We start from the raw sequence: 22,709 nt of genomic DNA on the forward strand, positions 1-22,709 counted from the left end.
TCCATCAACCCCTTCATGTTACAGATAGAGAAACCAAGGTCCAAAGAGGCAGTAAAGTGGTCTAATGCAAAAACACACAAGTAGCAAGTTTAAAAAACTGAGGATTCGAACCCAGGACCGTCTGACTCCAAATTCTGCCCTCTTCTCCACTGTATCTTATATCTGCTTCATAGATTAGTAGATCAAACAACTATTAAGTAATTCCTATGTACTGTACAAAAGATGGAGAGTGATATTATCTATGTAGCAATATGTAAATACACACACAGGTATACATATATGTATACGTATGATATATATACTTATAACATCAATACACAGACATATATTGTGTATATGTTATGAAAGGGTATATAGGCATGACATAGGACTATCACATACCTCACATGTTTAAGAGAGATATACAGGGTAGGCCAAAAGTCACAATGTTTTAATAACTTTGGAATTATTTTTTCTTTATTTTTTGCATTTATAAGATTTGATTTTTCACATGTAATATAAATTCATTTCCTATATACAACTAGTTTATGTTGCTACGGAAAATTAAAAAACAAAAAAGAAAGGACTTATTAAAACTCCTTCATGACTTATTAGCTCACCCTGTACATGTGTGTATGTATACACATACATAGATGCACATATGTGTATATATACAATGTATATGTACATTTGTGTGCATACACACATGCGTGTGTTGGTTGGTTTTTGCTCATTTGTTGTTTATTTATCATCCTTTTTCTTCTCCAGGCTGAATTATTCCAGCATTACTGATTTATGCTCTTGAACATGATTTCCAAATATTTGGTTCTCTCTTTCATTCTCCTCCGCATCAATCCAAGTTTCACACAATTTCTTAGAAGAGGAGCCCAGAATTCTAAGAATAGTCATGGATAAGATAGAGGGAGATTATATCCTCAATTCCTATGGGCTAAATATATTCTAGCACAAGAAAAATTTGAGTTTGTTTAGCCATAAGGGAGACTTCTCTAACAAAAGTTTTCTACCTGTATTCTCTAAGATTCCATGAGAGCACAGGTTTGTACTTAGGAGTATATACACTCAGGTATAAGTTCCATTAGGTATGCTCTATCACCTAAGGGTAACACAAGGTTTCCACAGACACAGAATGTTGTTTCTTGTGAATGTTGTTGGCTCTTTTTAGCTGTCAGTATATTTCAAAATACTAAAAAGTAAAACAGAAAAATGTCCCTCCTGAAATAAAAGCCTCTTTCAGGAAGGAAGGAGACAAATATTTATTAAGTACCTACTATGTGCCGGGCACTGCGCTAAGCATTTTACATGTTATCTCATTTGATCTTTACAACAGCCCTGGGAGGTTAGGTGCTATTATTTCATTTTACAGTTGAGGAAACTGAGGAAGACAACACTGAAGTGACTTGCCCAGGGCCACACAGCTAGTAAGTGTGTGAGACCAGATTTGACTCCAAGCCCAACATTCTATCTACTGTGCCACTTAGCTGCCTTTTAAAATTAGATTTTGATACATGAAAAGAAACCAAAAAGCAAAGTACCAATAGCCTCAGGGAACTAACTCAAATGTAATATTTGTGTGCTGGTGTGAGTATTTGTATTACTAGAAAAGAGTATCTGCTCTGTGAAGTCAGCAGGATCAGAATCTTTTAATGTAATGATGGTCCCCAGAACAGTTAAACTAGGGCAATCCTGATGAAAAGACCAAAGCTGAGTAGAAACTCTGAAATGCAAATGCAGGAGTCAAGACAAACAATTCTTAAAAAGATAAATATTTGAGCATTTGAAGATGAAGTATTTATATTCTAATAGGAAGAAAAGAAACAAGTGTCCCATTCCACCCAAAAGTCTTCAAGGTCATAGAGGTAAATAAATAAGACCAAGGGCCTGAAAATAATTTTGTTAAGTTTTAATGATTTTAAAAGGGGAGGAAGGGGAAGAAACAGACTAGAGAAGAAAGGGGAAGAAAGTGGTGATAAAACTTACTATTAAATATAATAGGAGGTTGCAAATAGAGGACTATACAAAAGAGGAGGAGAGGGTGTGCATCACTTGAATGCCCCATTCATATAAACTGGTCAAAGGGGAGTCAAAGTAGAATGTACCAAGCATAGATCACTAGTGCTTAGCATACTTCTTTCTCACCACCCTCTCTTCCTTTTTAAAAAATAATGGGAAGAGGGAGAAAAGAGGGGAATTATGAGAATAGGATAGATGGAAATAAACAATTAATGATCATAGGTCTAAGTGTCAAGGGGTTGAATTCAACCATTAAATATAAGAGGACAGAGGAGAATCCAAAAATATATTTACAACAAACACATTTGAAAAATAAAGACTCGCATAGTTAATATATGGGTTTTAACAAAATCTTATGCTATACTTAAACTAAAAAAACCAAAGGTAGCAATCAGGATTTCAGATAGGCAGCAGCAAAAATAAACATGATTGAAAGGGATAAGTGGGCAAAGTGCTTAAAGGCATTACAGACAATGAATTAATATCAATATTTACTATTTTCACCAAATAACATAGTATATAAATATTTAAGGAAAAGTTAAATGAGTTAGAGGAAAAATAGACAGTAAAATGATAATAGTTGGTAACCACAAGGTATCCCTCTCATACCTTGGCAAATATAATGAAAAAAGTAAAAATTAAGGACCTAAAAAAAATGTTTAGAAAACCAATTAGGTTTTTTGATAACTCTCTGGCAATTACTGAACAGGAAAAGAAAGGAATTTATATATAATTACCCATTTATTCTCATCATTACATAGCATTTTTGCAAATTTTGACTATATATTAGGGCATAAAAACTTCATAGACATATTCAGAAAACTTGAAACATTAAACACACCCTTTAATGAGCACAATGGAATAAAAATTGTATTAAAGGGTCATTGAAGAAAGTATTAAATGAATTAGAGACTAAATAAAGAAGAATTGGGATGGGAACAAAGAACAAATCACAAAAGCAACAGAGATAATTACAACAATGAGATAACATGCCAAAATTTGGGGGATGTGGACAGATTCAGTATGTAGTAGAAATTTTCCATCTCTAAATCCTTTTACCAATCAAAGAAAGAAAGAAAACATAAATGAACCCAGAAATACAGTTCCAATGATCTTCCTTCTTTCAAGCTACAGAGGACAGCCACCCAGTATTGGACATATTCCTGAAGACGATCTTGCCCACTGACCATAAGAACCATCTCAACCACAGTTTGACTTTGACATGAGTCCACATTTTGCTTAAAAGCTACCAATGTGTGTTTCTAAAAGGCAATTAGAATCCATGGCAACTGAGTTCGTAGAATAAACTACATGACTTATTCCAGTTGCCAACTCTATGGCTTTCTGGGAGGGGGGGGAATCTATATAGTACTTGACAAGACATTTTTAAGAGGTAACAAGATTTTCTTTTTTCTATTTTTTTTTGGGGGGTGGGCAATGAGTGTTAAGTGACTTGCCCAGGGTCACACAGCTAGTGTCAAGTTTCTGAGACTGGATTTGAACTCAGGTCCTCCTGAATCCAGGGCCGGTGCTTTATCCACTGTGCCACCTAGCTACCTCCCAGTAACAAGATTTTCTGCCTAAAACTATTCCTGTTCTTGATGACTGAGAGAAGAGGTCAGGAACAAAGACTCATAGTCTTCTTGGCCTGAAGCAGAAGGAGGAAAGGGACTGCACTTCTTTTTCATTTTTCACTCCACTAGTTTTCTGTTTTCTTCTTTTATCCTCATACCCTGCTCACTTAACTACCCGGTTTTCTAGGACAATAACAATTTACATAATGCTTTCCAGGACATTTCAACACAACAGTCCAATGATGCACCAAGAAGAAGTATGAATATCACCCTTTTATAGAAGAGTAAACTGAAACTCAGGCCTTAAGTGGCTTTCCCACGGTCTCAAAACTAGTTAAGTAGCAAACCCAGGACCTGGTCCAAGTTCTGAGCTCTTCCTACTACACCACACTGCCTACAAAAGAAGACCTAACCAGAACTTGGGAGCACTCCAGAACATCCCAGAACATTCCAGAATCCCAGCAAAACTGGGCCTACTAGTATACCTAGAACCCCTGCCCTCCACATATTCTTGGATTGCTTACCTTCACAGAGTCCAGTATTCTCCAAGTAAAAATGGGCTTTGCATTGGGCCACACACATGCCAGAGAGGATTTCCCCAGATGCCCGTTCAGCCTGCATCCCTTCTTCTGGTTTCCTGCACTGGGTGCAATTGGAGGGTTCTGGACCAACACAATTCAGGCATGAAGGATGACAAGCTGCAACCAAGAATAACAACATTGTGTAAAAATTAATACAGGGGTGTTTTCTCCTAAGTGAAGGAAAAAATCCCTCACTGAACCAAAACAACTCAAAAAGCCCACTGGATGAATCCACTTACTAATGCAATTTCTCCCAACAGTCTCTTTATCAGTAGTCTCTTGTGATGTTCAAGTTGCCAGGAATTCTAATGAGTTTCTTTCTAATAAGCACAAAAACCCTTTAGCCAAAGCCCACTTTCAAGTTGCTTTTTGCCCAAATGAGCAAATCATTAAAAATTCCACTTGCTTATGAAAGTCATTGACGTTCCTTTCAGGAGAACAAAATGGAAACTAATAATTAATTGAGATGCTTTGTTGGGCAAATGGGGAAAAAAGCAAACAAAAAAAAAAGTTGAGGTGGAGGGAGGGTTTAATAAAGAAAATGTTAATTTCCTAATATTCACATGCGGATGTACAACCTATATATGATTGCTTACCGTCTCAGGGAGGGGAGAGAGGAATGGAATTTGGAATTCAAAACTTTTTAAAAATTTAAAAATTTGTTTAAACATGATTGGGGAGAAAAAATATATTAAATTTTTAAAGTCTTTTTTTTAATGGGGCAATGAGGGTTAAGTGACTTGCCCAGTGTCACACAGCTGGTAAGTGTCAAGTGTCTGAGGTCGGATTTGAACTCAGGTCCTCCTGAATCCAGGAATGGTGCTTTATCCACTGTGCCACCTAGCTGTCCCCCCAAAATATTAAATTTTTTAAAAAAGAAAATATCCATTCCTCTGAACATGGGCAGAAAAATCATGACATGCTGGGGTGGATCTAGAAACAATCACATGTCATCCATGGACAAAACTAAAAACCAGCTACTTTAGCGAAGGCTACAGACAAAAAATGCACACCTCTGTTATTTGTGCTATCACACAAAGCTAGGTAACTAGCTTTGGAAAGAACTATTTGTTTGAATAAGAGTTACACAAAAAAATACTAAAAGCCACAGTAATGACGGCTAACAAATTAAGAGCCATGATTTACAGAGTACTTTGCATCTGTTATCTCTTTCAATCCCTTCATCAATCTTATAAAGTAGGTGCCATTGTAATTCTCATTTACAGATGAAGAAACTGAGGCGAAGAAAAGTACAAGTGGCTTGTCCAAAGTCGCACAATTTGAAAATGTCTGAGGCAAAGTAAACTTCGTGCCTATAAATTCAGTGACCACAAATCCCTCCCCTCAAAACAGAAAATCCCCAGAGAGAAATAATGACATGTGGCAGGACATTATAATTGAAAGTAAGGGTTCTTCTGATACCTTTGCAGATGCCATGGTCAGAGTAAAAGCTCTGTCCACAGTCGGAAAGACACTGGTTTTGGTGCAAAACCCAAGAGTGGGGACAGGCAGTACAGTGGGCAGCCGAGGGGCCTCTGCAGCTGGCACAGGAAACATGACAACCTGAAAAAGACAACAGAAGGGAAATAAATACAAGGAGATGTGAGTCACCTACGAAGAAGGAAAGGTGGCCAGCCACATGGATGCATGGAGCAAAGAGCCACCAATCCCATAGCATTCCCAATGTATCTCCCCCAAGTATGCCTCTCTGTGGATACGAAACCTGACTTCCCTTCACCAATGAACCACTTCCACTGAACCTCTGAATCAACAGACATTTTATAAGGGTCCCACGAATTGTGCTAGGGGTTTAGAATGCAGAGACAAAAATCAGTCAGTTCCTGTCTTCAAGGATCTTAATCACATTGAGGGAGGCAACACGTATACACAAAATAGATACAAGGACAAAGAAGGAGAGGCACTAGCTTTGGGGGGATCGGGAGAAGTCTCAACACATGGGAGGGAAAAGCTTGAGGTGAGCTTTGGAAGAAACAGAATTTTAAGAGAATAGAGTACAAAGAGACTTTTAAAAGTTTTGGGTTTTTTTTTTTCAGCTAACAAAAATGTATTTTCTCTCCCTCCCACCTTCTCCCACCTCACCCCCATAAAAAAAGAAAAAGAGAATCCTTGTAACAATTATGTCTAGTCAAGCAAAACAAATCCCCACATTAACCATATGTCTTGTTTAAGTACAAGGAGACTCTAAGAAGATGACAGGCACTCATGAATATTGGAAGGGCATAGGACCAACACAGAGTAATGTGATGGCATTTTCTTTTAAGAATTACATTTCCTAAAAAAAAAAAAATTTAATTAAAAAAAAAGAATTACATTTCCTAAACACACAGATGGATCCCAACTTAGAAATGGATTATGTTCTAAAAGTCAGCTCACAAGTTAGATGTTTGGAATGAGGAACATATTTTCTAACTGAAATAAAGTTATTTATGGTAGTCACTTTCCTAGGTCTACCCACATAAGCCTATTTGACCTATAATCTACCTGAATATAGGGCAGCTAGGTGGCATGGTAGATAGAGCGCTGGGCCTAAAGTCAAAACGACTCATCTTCATGAGTTTAGGTCTGGCCTCAGATGCCTACTAGCTATATGTCCCTGAGCAAGTCACTTAAGCCTGTTTGCCTCAGTTTCCTTATCTGTAAAATGAGCTGGAGAAGGACATGGCAAACCGGTCCAGTATCCTTGTCCAGAAAACCCCAAATGGGGTCATGAAAAGTTGGACATGACTAAACATCTGCCAGAATACACTCCTATTGCAGCTTTCACTTTGAGATTGGAACCATCCTTCCCTATACCTGTTAGGTACAGGTTTCAGAAATTCTCCCAACCTTAAGTTCCTTGTGGAAGCTCCAGGACCTAGGAAGAGGCTCCATCCATCCAGGGGCTAGAAGTAAAAGAAGCTAGGCTTGGGGTTGGAGAATACTGTTAGAGATTGGCTCACAATCTAATGGAGAAGACAGCAAAGCACCAAATAGGTACACATAACCTCTATACATGATAAAGAGGAAATAAGAGGGAAGGCATTAGAACTAAAGGGAGCTGGGAAATGCTTCCTACAGAAGATGGGATTTTACATGGGAGTTAATAGAAGTCAGGAAAGCCAGTAGGAGATGGGGGAGAAGGGGGATATTCCAGACATGGGAGACAGCTAGAGAAAATGCCCAGAATGCAGAGATGGAGTGTCTTGTTGTAAAGCCAGGGTCAGTGGATCAAAGAGTATGTGGCCAAGAGTAAGGAACAAGAATACCAGTAAGGTAGGAGGACGCTAGGTTATGATGGTCTTTGAATACCAAACAGAGCATTTTGTATTTGATCATGGGGCAATAGGGAGACAGTGGGGTTTATGGGGGCGGGGCTAGCAAGGTCTGATGTGTGCTTTAGGAAAATCCCTTTGGTGGCTGAACAGAGAACTCACTGGAGTAGGGAAAGACTTCAGGCAGGCAGACACACCAGCAAGCTATTGTACTAATCCAGGCATGAGGTGATGAGAGCCTGTACTAAAGTGGTGGCAGTGTCAGAGGAGAGAAGGGGGCATATTCAAGAGATGCTACAAACATGGAATCAACAAGCCTTGGCAACAGCTTAGATATGGGGGGCGGGGGGTGAGAGATACTGAAGAGTTGAGGGTTACTCCTCAGTTATAAGCCTGAGGGACTGGGAGGACAGCGTTATCCTCTATAATGATAAGGAAGTTGGTGAGGGAGGCTCTAGGGGGGAAAAATAATGAGTTCTGTTTCGGACATTCCAAGTGTAAGATGTCTACTGGACATGCAGTTCAAGATGTGTGAAAAGCAGTTGGAGATGGGAGACTGGCGGTCAGCCGAGAGGTCGTGACAGGCTGGATAGATCTGAGAATCATCGGAATGAGATCATGAAGGGCTAAGAGGAGAGTAAGAAGAAATAAAGTGGAGGCTCCCAGCTACGGGACACCAAGGCAAGAGGAAGAATAATTGATGTGAGTCATCAGGTATCAGTGCTAAAAAAGGGGAAGAAAAAGCAATGCGGGTAGAGAAGCAGGATAAATTTTCCTTCCTTTCCCTCCTTGATAGAGCCAATTAATTGCATTTTAAAAGTGTCCTTCTCTGGGGCAGCTAGGTGGTGCAGTGGTTAAAGCACTGGTGCTGGATTCAGGAGGACCTGAGTTCAAATTTGGCCTCAGACACTTGACACTTACTAGCTGTATGAACCTGGGCAAGTCACTTAACCCTCATTGCCCTGCGAAAGAAAGAAAGAAAGAAAGAAAGAAAGAAAGAAAGAAAGAAAGAAAGAAAGGAAGGAAGGAAGGAAGGAAGGAAGGAAGGAAGGAAGGAAGGAAGGAAGGAAGGAAGGAAGGAAGGAAGGAAGGAAGGAAGGAAGGAAGGAAGGAAGGAAGGAAGGAAGGAAGGAAGAAAGAAAGAAAGAAAGAAAGAAAGAAAGAAAGAAAGAAAGAAAGAAAGAAAGAAAGAAAGAAAGAAAGAAAGGAAGGAAGAAAGAAAGAAAGAAAGGAAGAAAGAAAGAAAGAAAGAAAAAGTGTCCTTCTCAAAATGCAATCCATCTACAGAGAAAGAATTGATGGTACCTGAACACAGATGGAAGTATATTTTGTTGTTGCTGTTGTTGTTAGTTCCTTTTTCTAAAGGTTTTTTTTGGTCTGCTATGTTTTACACGACTGCACGTGTATAACTTATGTTGGATTGCTTGAGTTCTTAATGGGGGGAAAGGAAGGAAGGATGAGAATTTGGAACACAAAGTTTTAAGGATCAAGAGAAAAAAAGATGTCCTCCTCTGTCTTTTTCGCATTATCATCCATTTAATCACAATGATCCTGCTCCCAACACACACTGGGATGCTGTGAGAAGCTAGGATGAGGGTGGAGAGGTACGCTGTACAAGGGTCAGAAAAGTGAGGAAAAAAAAAAAAAAAGGAAGGGAGAGAAATCTTTAACTGGGAGGGGGTGGAATTAATTCCTGAGGGCCTTGGTCAGGGCAGCCATTAATTTGTAAGGAAAGTACCTAAGAGAAGTTTCATAAATTAGGCCTCTTCAGTTTTATAAATCTTCAGGCCATGTATAAACTCAGCCTTTTAGTTTTGAAACTTGAATAAACTTTGCTATGTCTATGCCTGCAACCTATTTTTAAATGACACATTAAAGTAGAAATGAAATTTCATCTCAGCTCATAATGATTTAGCTGATAATTTTAGCAACCACAAGTCACAATTTATTCTCAAAAAAAGGCATTGTTTCATTAGTAAAAAGATTGGAAATAAGGCCAAATTGTGATTCATTTTTCAAAGATTTGCTTTGGATTGTTAGTTATTGTAGATATGCCAGAAAGAAAGCTTTTAAGTTTAAATGTGTATGAGGACTTTAGGGAAAACACATCTTCAGTCTTCAGTGAAACAATTTATTACCTGAAATGATATATATTCTTAGAAGCCATTGTTTTAAATCACTCGAACTCCCCTCAGAACCTACAGACAGAATTCCAAATTAAAGAGGGGGAAAGCATCCCCTTTCATTCTTTTATGTCCAAGGATCCCAAAACGGTTAGACCATTCACAGAAGGTCATAGCACGGGGCACCTCCAACAGCCCTCATTAATGCCTTCTCACAGTGATGTTAACGAGGATGACAAGAACGATCCACAAGGCTTACCTGAACATCTGCCAGTGCTGTCAGGATAGTGCCCGGGAGGGCATTCTGGGACGCACCTGCCATCATGCCACACCATCTTCTCGGCACACGTCAGACAGCGAGGACTCTCCGGACCACAGCTCTCACAGGACGGGTCACAAGCTAAAGAGGGAGGAAAATCCATAGAGGAAACTCACTAGCAGAAGGGATTCTTTATGATTGTAATACAGCAATCTCATTCTCTTGGGCCACCCGGCCAGATTCTATTTACTTGATCCAAGCCTCTTAGAGGACTTGGCTGACTCAACTGTCAGGACTGAAGGAGAAGCAGCGACTTACTAACTCAAGAATAACTAAGAATAACAATCGTGTTTCCAATCCAATAAACATTTATTTTTTTGGTGTATTTTTCTTTTGGTGGGGCAATGAGGGTTAAGTGACTTGCCCAGGGTCACACAGCTAGTAAGTGTCAAGTGTCTGAGGCTGGCTTTGAACTCAGGTCCTCCTGAATCCAGGGCCAGTGCTTTATCCACTGCGCCACCTAGCTGCCTCCCCAATAAACATTTATTAAACACCTACTATCTGCCAGGAACTACACTAAGCACTGGGGATACAATTAATAAAAAAGACAGTCCCTGCCCTCAAAGAGCTTACGATCTAATTGGGGGAGACAATACGCAGAGGGAAGCAGATGGGGGGAAGATGGGACACCAGGAGGTATCTGGCACAGGTGGGGTGAGTGGTAGGGGGAGAATCTTGTTCCATGGGGTTGAAACCAGGTAAAGCAGCAGATACAAAGTGGAATGAGATGAGAGTCTAGTTCCTGTCCTCTTTGGAGGAAGGCACTGGGGGAGAGTTTGGTCTTCCGCCTGCCTATGCTCCAATCAGAAGGGAGAGGAGGCCTGAGTTAGCAGTGGTGAGTGTAGGAATGACGAACAGCATCCTGCTCCCTGGAGTTGAAACCAGGCAGGGTGGCAGATGCAATGGAGAACATTTATATAGGTACCTTAAGGTTTATGTAGTACATTTTACAGATAAAGAAACCAAGGCACGGGGGCAGCTAGGTGGTGCGGTGGATAAAGCACCAGCTTTGGATTCAGGAGGACTTGAGTTCAAATCTGGCCTCAGACGTTTGACACTTACTAGCTGTGTGACCGTGGACAAGTCACTTAATCCTCATTGCCCTGCAAAAAGGAAAAAAAAAAAAAAAGAAACCAAGGCAGGGAGGGGCTCAGTGATTTGCCCAGGCTTACACAGCAAGTAAGTATCTGAGGCCAAATTTGAACTCAGGTTTTCCTGAATGCAGGTCTAGGGCTCTGTTCACGGCTAAATGAACACGATGTCCCTTGGAAACAAAACTTGATTTAGACGACATTCACACTGCTGAGTTTCACAAAGTGTTCTGGATCTCAAAAAACCCTTCCATTTACTCTCAGAAAACCACCCTTTCCACAAATGGTTTATTCTGATTTATTTATTGAGCTCCTGCACTGGGTAGGAAGAAAGGCAACACGTTCTAATAGGACCTGGGTTAAGTCTTGCCTTCACTAACCACTTATGTGACCCTAGGCAAGGGGCTTCATCTCTCCCAAACTCCGCGCCCTCCTCTGTAAGATGGGGATGACAATACCTACTGCAGAGTAGGAGCAATGTGTGTATGTTGCAAAGAGACAAATGTTGGCTTCAAGTGGCGGGGGGTAGAATCCCTAATTATTAAAGCTTTGGCTGCTTTGGGATGAAAAGGCTTCTACCTTACCCAAGGGGCTCAAGGTTGGAGGACAGGTCGTCGGGTCAGACAGAAGGGAATTCCCGTCCTGATAAGGGTCAGATGTGTTGGCCTCTGAGGCCTCTTTCAGCTGTGAGACTCTGCAGTTCTAATGCCATGCTATTTTGGAATGCCCCCCACACTTGACTTTGAAATTGCTGCAGATATCAGTTATTCTCCTGTAACCTGTCATCCATTGTATTTCTGTCTCTGAAGTCATTCATCAGAATAGAAGCCATGAGACTATGGCAAGTAATCACTACCAAGAGAGGCAGCCTAGCATGGGGGATAGAGAGAAGGCTCAAATCAGGAAAGCCTGGGTTCAGACCTAGCCTCTGATACTGTTTGTATGGTGCTATACACGAATCACAGTGTTCTAGGCAACTAAAACTATGTCTTTTTTTTTTTTTTTTTTTTTTGGTCGGGGCAATGAGGGTTAACTGACTTGCCCAGAGTCACACAAGCTAGTAAATGTTAAGTGTCTGAGTCTGGATTTGAACTCAGATCCTCCTGAATCCAGAGCTGGTGCTTTATCCACTGCACCACCTAGCTGCCCCCAACTATATGTCTTAATCGAGGGATTTTTTTGTCTAGTGGTGTAAGGAAACTCCTTCTACCAAAGCCGGCCAACAACTGTTCAATATGTTACAATCTCAGAGAGCTGCTTGAGACCCAGGAAGGTTGTGTGGCTTCAGGCTGATATAGCCAAAGACTCTAAGAGAACTGATACTTGAACCAAGATGCTCCAGGTTCTGTGAGAGAAGGCTAGATGGGAGGGCAACCTACAAGAAACAAGGACCTGGAGCAAATATGAAAGAAAAAAAAATCATGTGACTTACTTGCATGAAAATAATTTGGATAGTCCTACTCAATTTAATCAGTGTTTACTCACTTCATTGTGATTTAATGGGTATTGGTGATTGTATTAGTGAGTTAAGTAGAAGAGAGTTAAGTTTTATTTAGTTACATTAGTTAATACTGCAAGAATAAAAGATATGTAGGCTATGATTAATTAACCCACTGTGTATTGATCATATTAATTCTACCTGATATATTAGTTATAGAGCTATACTATATTGGGCCTGATATCGACTTGTGTTAGGAATTTGCTGTATTAGCACTACCCAGCCTCCCCACCCCAACCCCAACTCCTAAATGAAATGTGCTTAAGAAAACCACAGCTTCCTTAGACTCTTTATTCTATAGATGTGAATGTTCAATATAGCCTGTGGAAAGTGCAGAATTCTGCTGACAACCTATTAATGGTTGATGGATATCTACCTTAGCCAATCACAGGAGTTCCCCTACTACTGATATTGACTAATCATGAATTTAACACTCATTTGTGACCTTTACAATTCTATAAAAGGCCCTAAAAGAGGAGCAGAGGGATCCTCGGCCATGAGGAAGGTCTTGGATCCAATTGTTTAGGGAGTACCAGTCTCCTTAATAAACTGATCATGCTCAGAGCTCTGCCTCAGTTTCCTTTTGTTGTGGATTGGATTTTTTTTTTTTGGTAAGGCAATTGGGGTTAAGTGACTTGCCCAGGGACACACAGCTAGTAAGTGTCAAGTGTCTGAGGCTGCATTTGAACTCAGGTCCTCCTGAATCCAGGGCTGGTGTTTTAGTCACTGTGCCACCTAGCTGCCCCAAAAAGATAGGTTTCTTAAACAGGAGACTGATGGAGTATGAACCCAGAGTTGTTGAGATTAAGGAAAGGAAGGCATAGGATTGTCAATTTATTAAGAGGTAGCTATAAAAGTAGCAACCAGAAGAAAAAAAAGTAGTAACCAGATGTTTAGGATTAACCTATAAACAGCAATGGCAGACAAAAAAAAACAACCCAAGGCTGAAAATCTCAACCATTATGAAGGGTAGAAGATATCATGCAGTGCCTTGCACCTAGCATGGACTGTTTCTTTTTCCATCATAGTTAAATGAATATTATCTGTGTTCTATCCTGAGAGATGGATGTACAATTACAATTTTTAAAATCAATTTATGGCTTTTTCTGAAGAGAAGAGTGGGGCCACAAAAGATATAAAGTGCAGTAAACAATAGAAGATGAACATAAAGATGGAATAAACAATAATAACTAATATTTTCATAATAACATATTTAATAAACAATATTCAAACTATAGCAATTACTGGTATTTATATAACTATATAATTGAGATAATAATATATATTTACTAACAACTCATACTGATATAACACTCTAAGATTTACAAAATGCTTCACAAATATAGTCTCCTTTTATCTTCACAACAACCCTGGGAGGCAGGTGCTACTGTTATTGGAAACTGAGGCAAACAGAATTTGCATAGGGTCACACAGCTGCTATGTGTCTGAGGCAGGATTTGAATTCACGTCTTCTTGTTTTCACCACTCCACTCCACACCCCCAACCTGATATACCATAACACCTAGTTGCCCTTAGGAGCGCTTGGTGACTCCCTGTCACCAATTCTGAGAAAGCTATTTGTTGACCTAATAACAATGGAGAGGTCTTTTGTCTTCCTGTCATGTATACTTAAGATATAACAAAGGACCTGCCAGCCATGAAATATCAAAATAGACAACAATTTCTCACTTCTTGTGATTCCCCTGGACACAAATGACACTGGCAGAAGGAACCTAGAAAGCACAGTCAGATGTTACGTCTTCAGTAAGAAACTCAAGACCAAGAGGCATAGGCTGAGTTTTTCTCACATTGCACATCGAATGAAAGGATATAGATGAGAAAAACAAATTTGAAATATGAACAACTGACTCTTTTGAAAATGGGACTTGAATTTCTAGGCCATGGCCTCAAATATCTGGAAGACAGATTTCCAGACAGAGATAAAATGTACCTGACAAGGGGTAGATAGGTCACACCTATCATGGAGCCCAATACACAGTAGGTACTTAATAAATGTTTATCAAGTGAGTGTTTTTTAAAAATCTTTAAACTTAAAAGGCTGGAAGGAACAGAAGGCTACTTTTGCATATCCCCCAAATAAGATACCATGAAGAATAGACAGAAAGATGGAAGAATAAGAGTTGAGACACTCATAAGTTCCACAAAAAAACCAAAAATACAGGAATGAGCTAGTGGTAAAACCCTTGGCTTCAAATACCTATGTGCAAATTTCAAAATTCAGGCAAGAAACAAGAAGATCTAGAAGTTCTGGGAAAGGAAGCAATTAGACATCATAGGCATCCCTGGTATTGATGAGATGAAACTCATGACTGGCCCATGACTCTGAATGGGAATAACTGATTTAAAAAAAACACGCGCACAATTAAAAAGCTGGGGGTGGAGAGAGCTTTGGGTTTCACTATAAGTTTAAGAAGGATTTAGGGGAAGCACAATAGAGAGGATGGAATGTAGGCCAATAGAGCATTTTTTAAAAAGTGAATTTTTATTTGGTGTATACTGAAGACCACTTGATCAGAAAGCAGAAATAGATGAGAAGTTTGGGAAACAGATCACAAACCCCAAGGGCATGATATAGTAATGATGGGGAATTTCACTTAATCAGAAAAGTCCTGAAGTTCTCTTCCTACCAAAGGTAGAACACCCAATAATTTAATTCAGAGAAAAGATAAGAACTCTGGGAGTAAAATGTTTTAGGGAAATCCAACACAGGAAGAATGGGAAATGCAAAAGAATGAAATTCCGATAAGACAGAGGAAAACAACAGGATTTGTCAATGCATAAAACTTCACCATCCACCTCAGATTTTAAAAGAAAAGTTTTAAAGATGTCAGCAATACCAAATAATAAGAGATTAATTCAAGTGCCAAGATACTGTTAAAAAAAATAGTCAGGAATACTAAAAGCTCAGAATGGGCTGAATCTGGAAAGAAAAGGTAAAAGAGGGAAAGTTATTCCTGAGGAAATAAACAAGATCAAAGAAGGGATAGGACCTTTGCTTGGGGTGGTTGAGGAGATAGCTAACCACAAAGATAAGGCAGGTTGCTTAAATTTCTATTGTGCTGCAAAGAATGACCATTACTCAGGAAATGTATACACAGGAAGATAACATAATGTCCGTAGATGTCTAGTGAGATAAGAAAGGAGATTGGAAGAAAGCCACTTCACTGCTCTGGAAAACTTCAATCACCTGACCCAGATGAACTCTATCCTCAGCTTTTTAAAAGGACTGGCTGATGGCCTCTGTCAATAGTGTGTGAAAGGTTCAGGAAAACCAGAGAGATACCACAAGATTGGAGAAGAGCAAGTGTTGTCCCCGTTTTCAAAAAAAAAGAGAGGAGAACTGAGTCTGCAAACCTTACATCAGTGAACTTGACTGTATGTATTGTGAAAACCGAAGAATCATTATTAAGCAGGCAGTTGGGGCAGGTAGATGGTGCAGTGGATAGAACACTAGGCTGGAGTCAGGAAGACTTGAGTTCAAATATGGCTCAGACACTTACTAGCTGTGTGACCCTGGCCAAGTCACTTAACCCTGTTTGCCTTAGTTTCCATCATCTGTAAAAGGAACTGGAGGAGGACATGGCAAACCACCTCCAGTATCCTTGTCAAGAAACCCCAAATGAAAAAAATTAAAAATTTTCAATTTCAATTAAAAAGTTAAAAAGAAAACCCCAAATGGGGTCGTGAAAGAGTCAGACACAACTGGAAATAACTAAACAGCAAAGTTTGGCAAAGATCTAGAAAGGGAAGGGGTGATGACAAAGAATCAATATGACTTCCTCAAAATAATGTCAAACTCACCTCATTTCCTCTATTGCCAGAATTACTAAATGTGGATATAGTTTGCCTAGATCTTGGGAAATCATCAGCTAAAGCAATGGGTAAAACTCCAATAGAAACAAGGGGCTGCTGATCCATGCAGACTGTTTAACTGGCTTAGTTTTCAAATGTAATGTTCTCTGTAATTTGTTTTATTAAATATTTCCAAATTACATTTTAATCTGATTCAGGCCTCACTCAGGAGTGTCTCAGAACACCTCTGTGCTAAATAAAGTAACTCTTGTTCTCATAAGAGAGGACAGAGAGAGGCGGATGAGATGAGAATACAATTATTCTAAGAATTCAGGAGTCATACCTGGCTGTCTGGCTGGACTGGAAGCATGGTTATTAATGGTTCCAAGTCACATTGACAGGATGTCTCCAGGAGAGAGACCCGGGGTCTATATTTATCCCAGTGCTATTGAACATTTTTTACAGAGACTTGGATAAAAACACAGGTGGAATACTCATCAAATTTGCAAAGGACACCAAGCTGGGAGGGAGAGCTAAGAAACTAGATAAGACTGAGATCCATAAGGCTCTGGGGCAGCGAGAGCTCTGGGCCAAACCTAAGAAGATGAAATTCAACGGGGTTAAATCTTATAAGTACAAAAGGTCAAATTCACAAATGCTAGATGGGGGTGGGGGTTAGACAGCAATTATTCTGAAATTGATTCTGGGTATTGGAGTGGATGACAAATTCAATGAATCAGCTGTGCGATATAGAATGAGGGGAATGGCGGTCCCCATATCGTGCCCAAGCCAGATATTAACTTGAGTATCAAATTCCGTTCTTGACACCATGGCTTAAGAAGGTCATTGATGGACCAGAAAATGCCCAGAGTAGGAAAACCAGGACAGGGAAAGACCTTGAGTTCATATAATAAACAGGTTGACAGAACTAGGACTGTTTATCCTGGAGAAAATAAACCTCAGAGGAGATGATCTGACACCTATCCCTTCCCAAGTACATGAAGGGTTAGATGTTGAGGAAGGATTGAATTTTCGTTTGATCCCAGCAGAGGCAAAACCCAGGAACTGGAATTGCAAAAGAGCAAATTTAAAACTTGAAGTAAGGAAAAACTGCCTAAAAAATCGAGCTGTCTCAAAAAAAAAATTTTGAGCTGTCTCAAAAGGTGGTGGGTTGTCCCTTCCAACAAAGTCTTCAAGGAGGGGCTGGATGGCTGTTTGTTAAGCATGGCATGGTGGAAATTTCTCTCGCACATGAGGCAATGTACTGTAACCAAGAGGTGTCAAACACCACGAGCCACATGTGGCCAATAACAATCTCAGGTGTGGTTCCAAACAGATTAAAATGCAATTAGGAAATGATAACAAAATAAACTTTTGTTGTTTAGTCATTTCAGTCATGTCTGCCTCTTTGTGACCCCACCGTGGGTTTTCTTGGCAAAGATACAGGAGTGGTTGGCCACTTCTTTCTCCAGCTCCTTTACAGATGAGAAAACTGAGGCAAATAGGGTTAAGTCACAAAGAGAGTAAGTGTCTGAGGCAATGGAAATGGAAAAGAGGGACGGTGGATGACACAGATACACTGGGCACCACAGTTTCTTAACTTCACAGACTCTGTCCTTGTTGTAAAACCCTGACCACAGCTGCCTTCACAGGAAACCGTCTCTGAGCACTTGAGACCGATCCTGGCAAGACAAGCAGTTCTTCTCAGCTGGTCCCCAGCACGTAGCACAGGATTTGTGGCACCCTTGAAAGCAAAACACACAATCACTGAGCAGCCTACAATATGAAAATCACCATTTTTAAAATGTTTATCTCAAAGGTCTAGAATTATCACTAGGATGCTGAAACCTTTCTTCCTCAGATGTTAAGAAGGGGCAACGTGTAAAAGAAAATGAAGTGCCTCATCTATCCAAAGACCTCTCTCTTACTCCAAGCTTTGCAATTTATTGGTACTATGAGCTTTAAAAAGGGGGCCCTCAGTTTCCTCATCTATAAAATGAGGATTCATTCTTTTTAAATCATAGAATGTCAGAGCTAAGAACCTTGGAACTCTTACTCAAGTCCTTGATTTGGTCCAGAGAAATAAATTACTAGCCCAAGGTCAAACAGTATCAAAGATAGGATTAGAACGCAGGACACCTGATTTCTAAACATTTTCTCTTACTACTCTGGCTCCCACAGCTATTACAAGGAAAGTACTTTGTAAACTGTTAAAGCATGATATAAACTGAATTGTTTATTATTACTTCTATGGAGAGACCCACAAGACAAAAGAGGTACCCGAAATTCCTAAGGTAAGCATTGATTGAAAACAGACATCAAAAAAGTTAACTATTTTTTTAAGTTTACTTCTTTTTAAATTTTTTAAAAAAAATAATAAACTTCTTTGTTAAAGTTTTGAGTTCCAAATTCTATCCCTCTTTGTCTCCCTCCTCTTCCCTCTCCCTGAGGTGGAAAGCGATCAGATAAAGGTTATACATATGCAATTTATGTAAAACATCACCATATCAGTCATTTAGTAAAAGAAAACTTGAATAAAAGAAAAAAATGAAAGAAATAAGGTAAAAATAGCATGTTTCAGTCTGTGTTCAATCAGTATCAGTTCTTTCTTTGGAGATGGATAGTATGCTTCATCAATAGCCCTTTGGGATTATCTTGGATTGGTATCACTGGGAATAGTTAAGTCACAGTTCTTTAGAAAATAAAAGTAAGAGAAATATTACACTTGTGGAATCCCTATATAGGACAACAGGTAGTTATAGAACCAAACACCCCACTTTAATGATGAATTTGACACGTTTGTACCTTCCTTGATGCTGTCTTTTTGTTTTACTGAGATATATTTTATTGGTTAATGAAATATTGATCTATGTGTGTTATTGTTATCTTTGCATATATAGATTTTATATGTGATTTGCATATTTGTTGCCTATTTGATATTATCATGTATATTAGGGATGCTTACTTTTGCTTAGACATTGTTTGGAGTGAGAAAGATTTATGCAGTGTTGATCTAATATAAAATATGTTTGTGATATAAAATATTTGACCTTTTGTAGCTAAATGATGTTGCCTAGCCTTCCTATCTGGAAATTTGACAGCAATTGTTTACCATGGGGATGATATAAGGCACATCATCCCTTTAAAGTCTCTTTTCATTTGGAGCAATTTAATGATGAAGAAGCAAGAAAAAGTATTTGGGGGTAAGGAAGAGATTTATATTAATTGTCAAAGAATAAGATACACTGTCACTATTATAGATGGACATTTGATATCTAATAACAATAGAAAAATAACTGTTTTAATAAAGACTATATGCAAATATATTCATCCGAGTATGAAGAAATAGATGCATATATTACTATGTGTATGAAGAAATAACTTCAGGTGTGATTTGAACAGTTTGGGAAACAATATGAACTGTGAAGTAAACATAAAGACTCAATCTTCTTGTGGGAACACTATGATATTTTTAAGGGGCGAAAAAAAAGATCTTTTATTAATTAAAAAGTGGGGGAAAATAGAAGTGTAAGGAAAACAGTTTCAAGACACTGAATAAACAGAAGACTATTTAACTCTTCACAGTTCCAGAGCATTAATGGAACTTCAGATAATTTGCAAAGTAATTTGCATATATAATCTGACTCAAGAAGATAAAACTAAAAAATGAAAAATCATGAGACATTTGGAGACTAAGGCATGACTTTTTAAAACAATTATCAGTTTGATAGGGGGAAGTTTGGGGAGTAGTGGCATTTTGAATAAAATTTGATCCAATGAGAAAAAGCTGTTATTTAAACAAATGAAATATATTTTTAAAATATGGGAGAGGAACCAAGCATAGATGAATCTCACTTAGAAACCTGAGGACACATCGGTGGAACTGACAAGCTGCTCTTTCTGAACTGTGTGACCTTAAGAAGCATTCAGCTGATAGAAGCCTTTAGCTGTGTGATTCCTGATTGATCAGAGAGAGAAGTGACTTCACCAGTCAAGAACTTCAAGGATAGTCATTACTCTTGGATACACCTAGAAGTCTAGGGAGGTGAGGCTTCACAAAGGCGTCTGTTGCTCTCTGCTGCCACCACTGGCTTGAGAAGGAAAAGCCAACTGGACTTTAAGGCTATGTTGGTGTCCTGATGAGCTTAATTAAAGGCATTCATGCTATTGGTTGGACAATGCAGCTGCTGGGCCCAAAGGGAGTTTGTTTGCTAAGCTTTACAATGCTCTGACTTAAAGAACAACTGTTATTTTACATTAAGAGGTAACACTTTCTAAATGCCCTCTGGGTGACTATAAACAAGAGTTTTGTAAATGCTTTTGTTTGGGTAGAAAGGTGTAGATTCCCCAGCTCAAGGGTAGTGAAGATCAACAATCAAGTTGTTTGTCCTTTGTTTTCAAAGAGGACCCACAACCTCTCAGCTGATGTCTTGACTTGTGGCCTCAGTTGGATTTAAGTGAGGCAGAGTTGCACAGTCATCAGCCTCCTTCTCTCTTCCAGAGTCATTGAAGTCCAGTGGCAAGACAAAAATCAAGGTGACTGGTGAGGGTCCATGATGCAGTGGCTGAGGTTGGCATCTTTGATGTCTGGCCAAGCTCTAAGCATTCCCCAGCACCTGTTTCAGCTGCCTTCATGTCCACTGGAACAAATTGTTCTTATCTGCCATTCTGCCAGGGAAAGTCTTCACATATTGGGGTAGACATTCTCATAACCCACTGATGAGCTAGGCCATCAGTTACTAACAACCTGGTTTAGCTTGTCCGACGAGAAGGTTTACTGGGGTGTGGCCACTGCATATCCTACAGTTTCTTAGAGCCATAGAGAACAGTTGGGAGACAAGTAGACCACCAAAGGAGGATTAGCAGACCTCAGAAAGGCTCAGCAAGCCCTCACACTAGAAGTACTAGTCCTCTTAAACACCCCCATATACCCCCACACTCAGGCAGTGAGTAGACACATTCACTGTTGGTGGAGAGCAATCTGGAATATGGTCAAAGAGTTATTAAACTGCCTATATCCTTTGACCCAGCAATACCACTACTAGGTCTGTTTCTCAATATAATTAGAGAAAAAGGAAAAGAACCTATATATTACAAAATATTTATAGCAGCTCTCTTTGTGGTGGCCAAGAACTAGAAAATTGAGGAATATCCTTCAACTGGAGAATGATCAAACAAGTTGTGGTATATGATTGTGACAGAATATTGCTAAGCTATAAGAAATGGAACTCGATGATCTAAGAAAACATGGATAGATTTGGATGAAATAATGAAGAGCAAAATGAGCAGAACCAAGAGAACACTGTATACAGTAATAACAATATTGTTTTAAGGACAACTTTGAGTCGCTAAATCCTTTTGACTATTATAAATACCCAGATTAACCACTATATATATATAATGTCTAATGGTAGCCATCTCTGGGGTGGTAGGGAAAAAAACAAAGTTACATGATAACTTTGTTGTATATTTAAAGGGAATAGCAAATAGTAACATAATAGATCTGAAGTTTAATGTACAATCTTTTTTTTTCTATTCTACTATGTTATGGAAATGCTTGATCATTCATCAAGCATTGATCATCTTAAGTTCAGAATAAAATAAATAATTTTAATAAAACCCTGCATCCCACCTTTCCTAAACCTTCCCCTTCTCCTCATGTGGTAGAAGACTTGATGCCCTGTGTCAGTTGTAACAGGGCACTGGAAGAAAGGCAGGGGTGGGGTATGCAGGTTAAATCTCTGCAGAAGGAGGGAAATGTCTGAATGGAGCTCAAATACATTGATTGGTTTGTTCATCTGCCAGAACATGGAGGCTAGTAGGGGAGGAGTGTTGAGTGAGCACACTATGAATAATAGTTCTTCACTGCTGTTATTTTGTTGGGCCTCTTGCTTTCTTATTCTGTATATTCAGGTACAATTGATCTATTCCTGGCATCTTACCTCTCTTTGAGGTGGGAGGAGGGTATTGTTTGTTTGAGGGTATTTTTTAAGAATTAATGGTGGGAGCAGCTAGGTGGCGCAGTGGATAAAGCACCGGCCCTAGATTCAGAAGGCACTGAGTTCAAATTTGAACTTAGGCACTTGACACCTTACTAGCTGTGTGACCCTGGGCAAGTCACTTAATCCTCATTGCCCAGCAAAAAAAAAAAAAAAAAAGGTAATGGTGACCAGAAGAAAAATGTATTCTTCCAGTTTGCTAGTCACATGACCCAGAAGTTAACACCATGTACTCTTTTTGTTTTGTTTTTTTTTTTATTTTTTGCTTGTTTGGTTTTTAGTGAGGCAATTGGGGTTAAGTGACTTGCCCAGGGTCACACAGCTAGTACATATCAAGTGTCTGAGGCCGCATTTGAACTCAGGTCCTCCTGAGTCCAGGGCCAGCAGTTTAACCACTGCGCCATCTAGCTGCCCCAACACCATGTACTC

At 39.3% G+C, this 22,709-nt stretch overlaps 1 protein-coding gene across 1 annotated transcript in view; it reads right to left on the reverse strand.

Moving 5' to 3' along the window:
• Positions 1 to 22,709, reverse strand: part of FRAS1 (Fraser extracellular matrix complex subunit 1) — a 515,723-nt gene that overhangs the window by 262,260 nt on the left and 230,754 nt on the right. The window contains 6 exon segments of the mRNA XM_043971175.1: positions 4,109 to 4,282; positions 5,588 to 5,728; positions 9,820 to 9,960; positions 11,172 to 11,178; positions 17,888 to 17,935; positions 17,937 to 18,025. Of these exon segments, the coding sequence (XP_043827110.1) occupies positions 4,109 to 4,282; positions 5,588 to 5,728; positions 9,820 to 9,960; positions 11,172 to 11,178; positions 17,888 to 17,935; positions 17,937 to 18,025 (600 nt within the window).

This window comes from Dromiciops gliroides, chromosome 6 (genome assembly GCF_019393635.1).
Source record: "Dromiciops gliroides isolate mDroGli1 chromosome 6, mDroGli1.pri, whole genome shotgun sequence".
Classification (NCBI taxonomy): domain Eukaryota; kingdom Metazoa; phylum Chordata; class Mammalia; order Microbiotheria; family Microbiotheriidae; genus Dromiciops; species Dromiciops gliroides.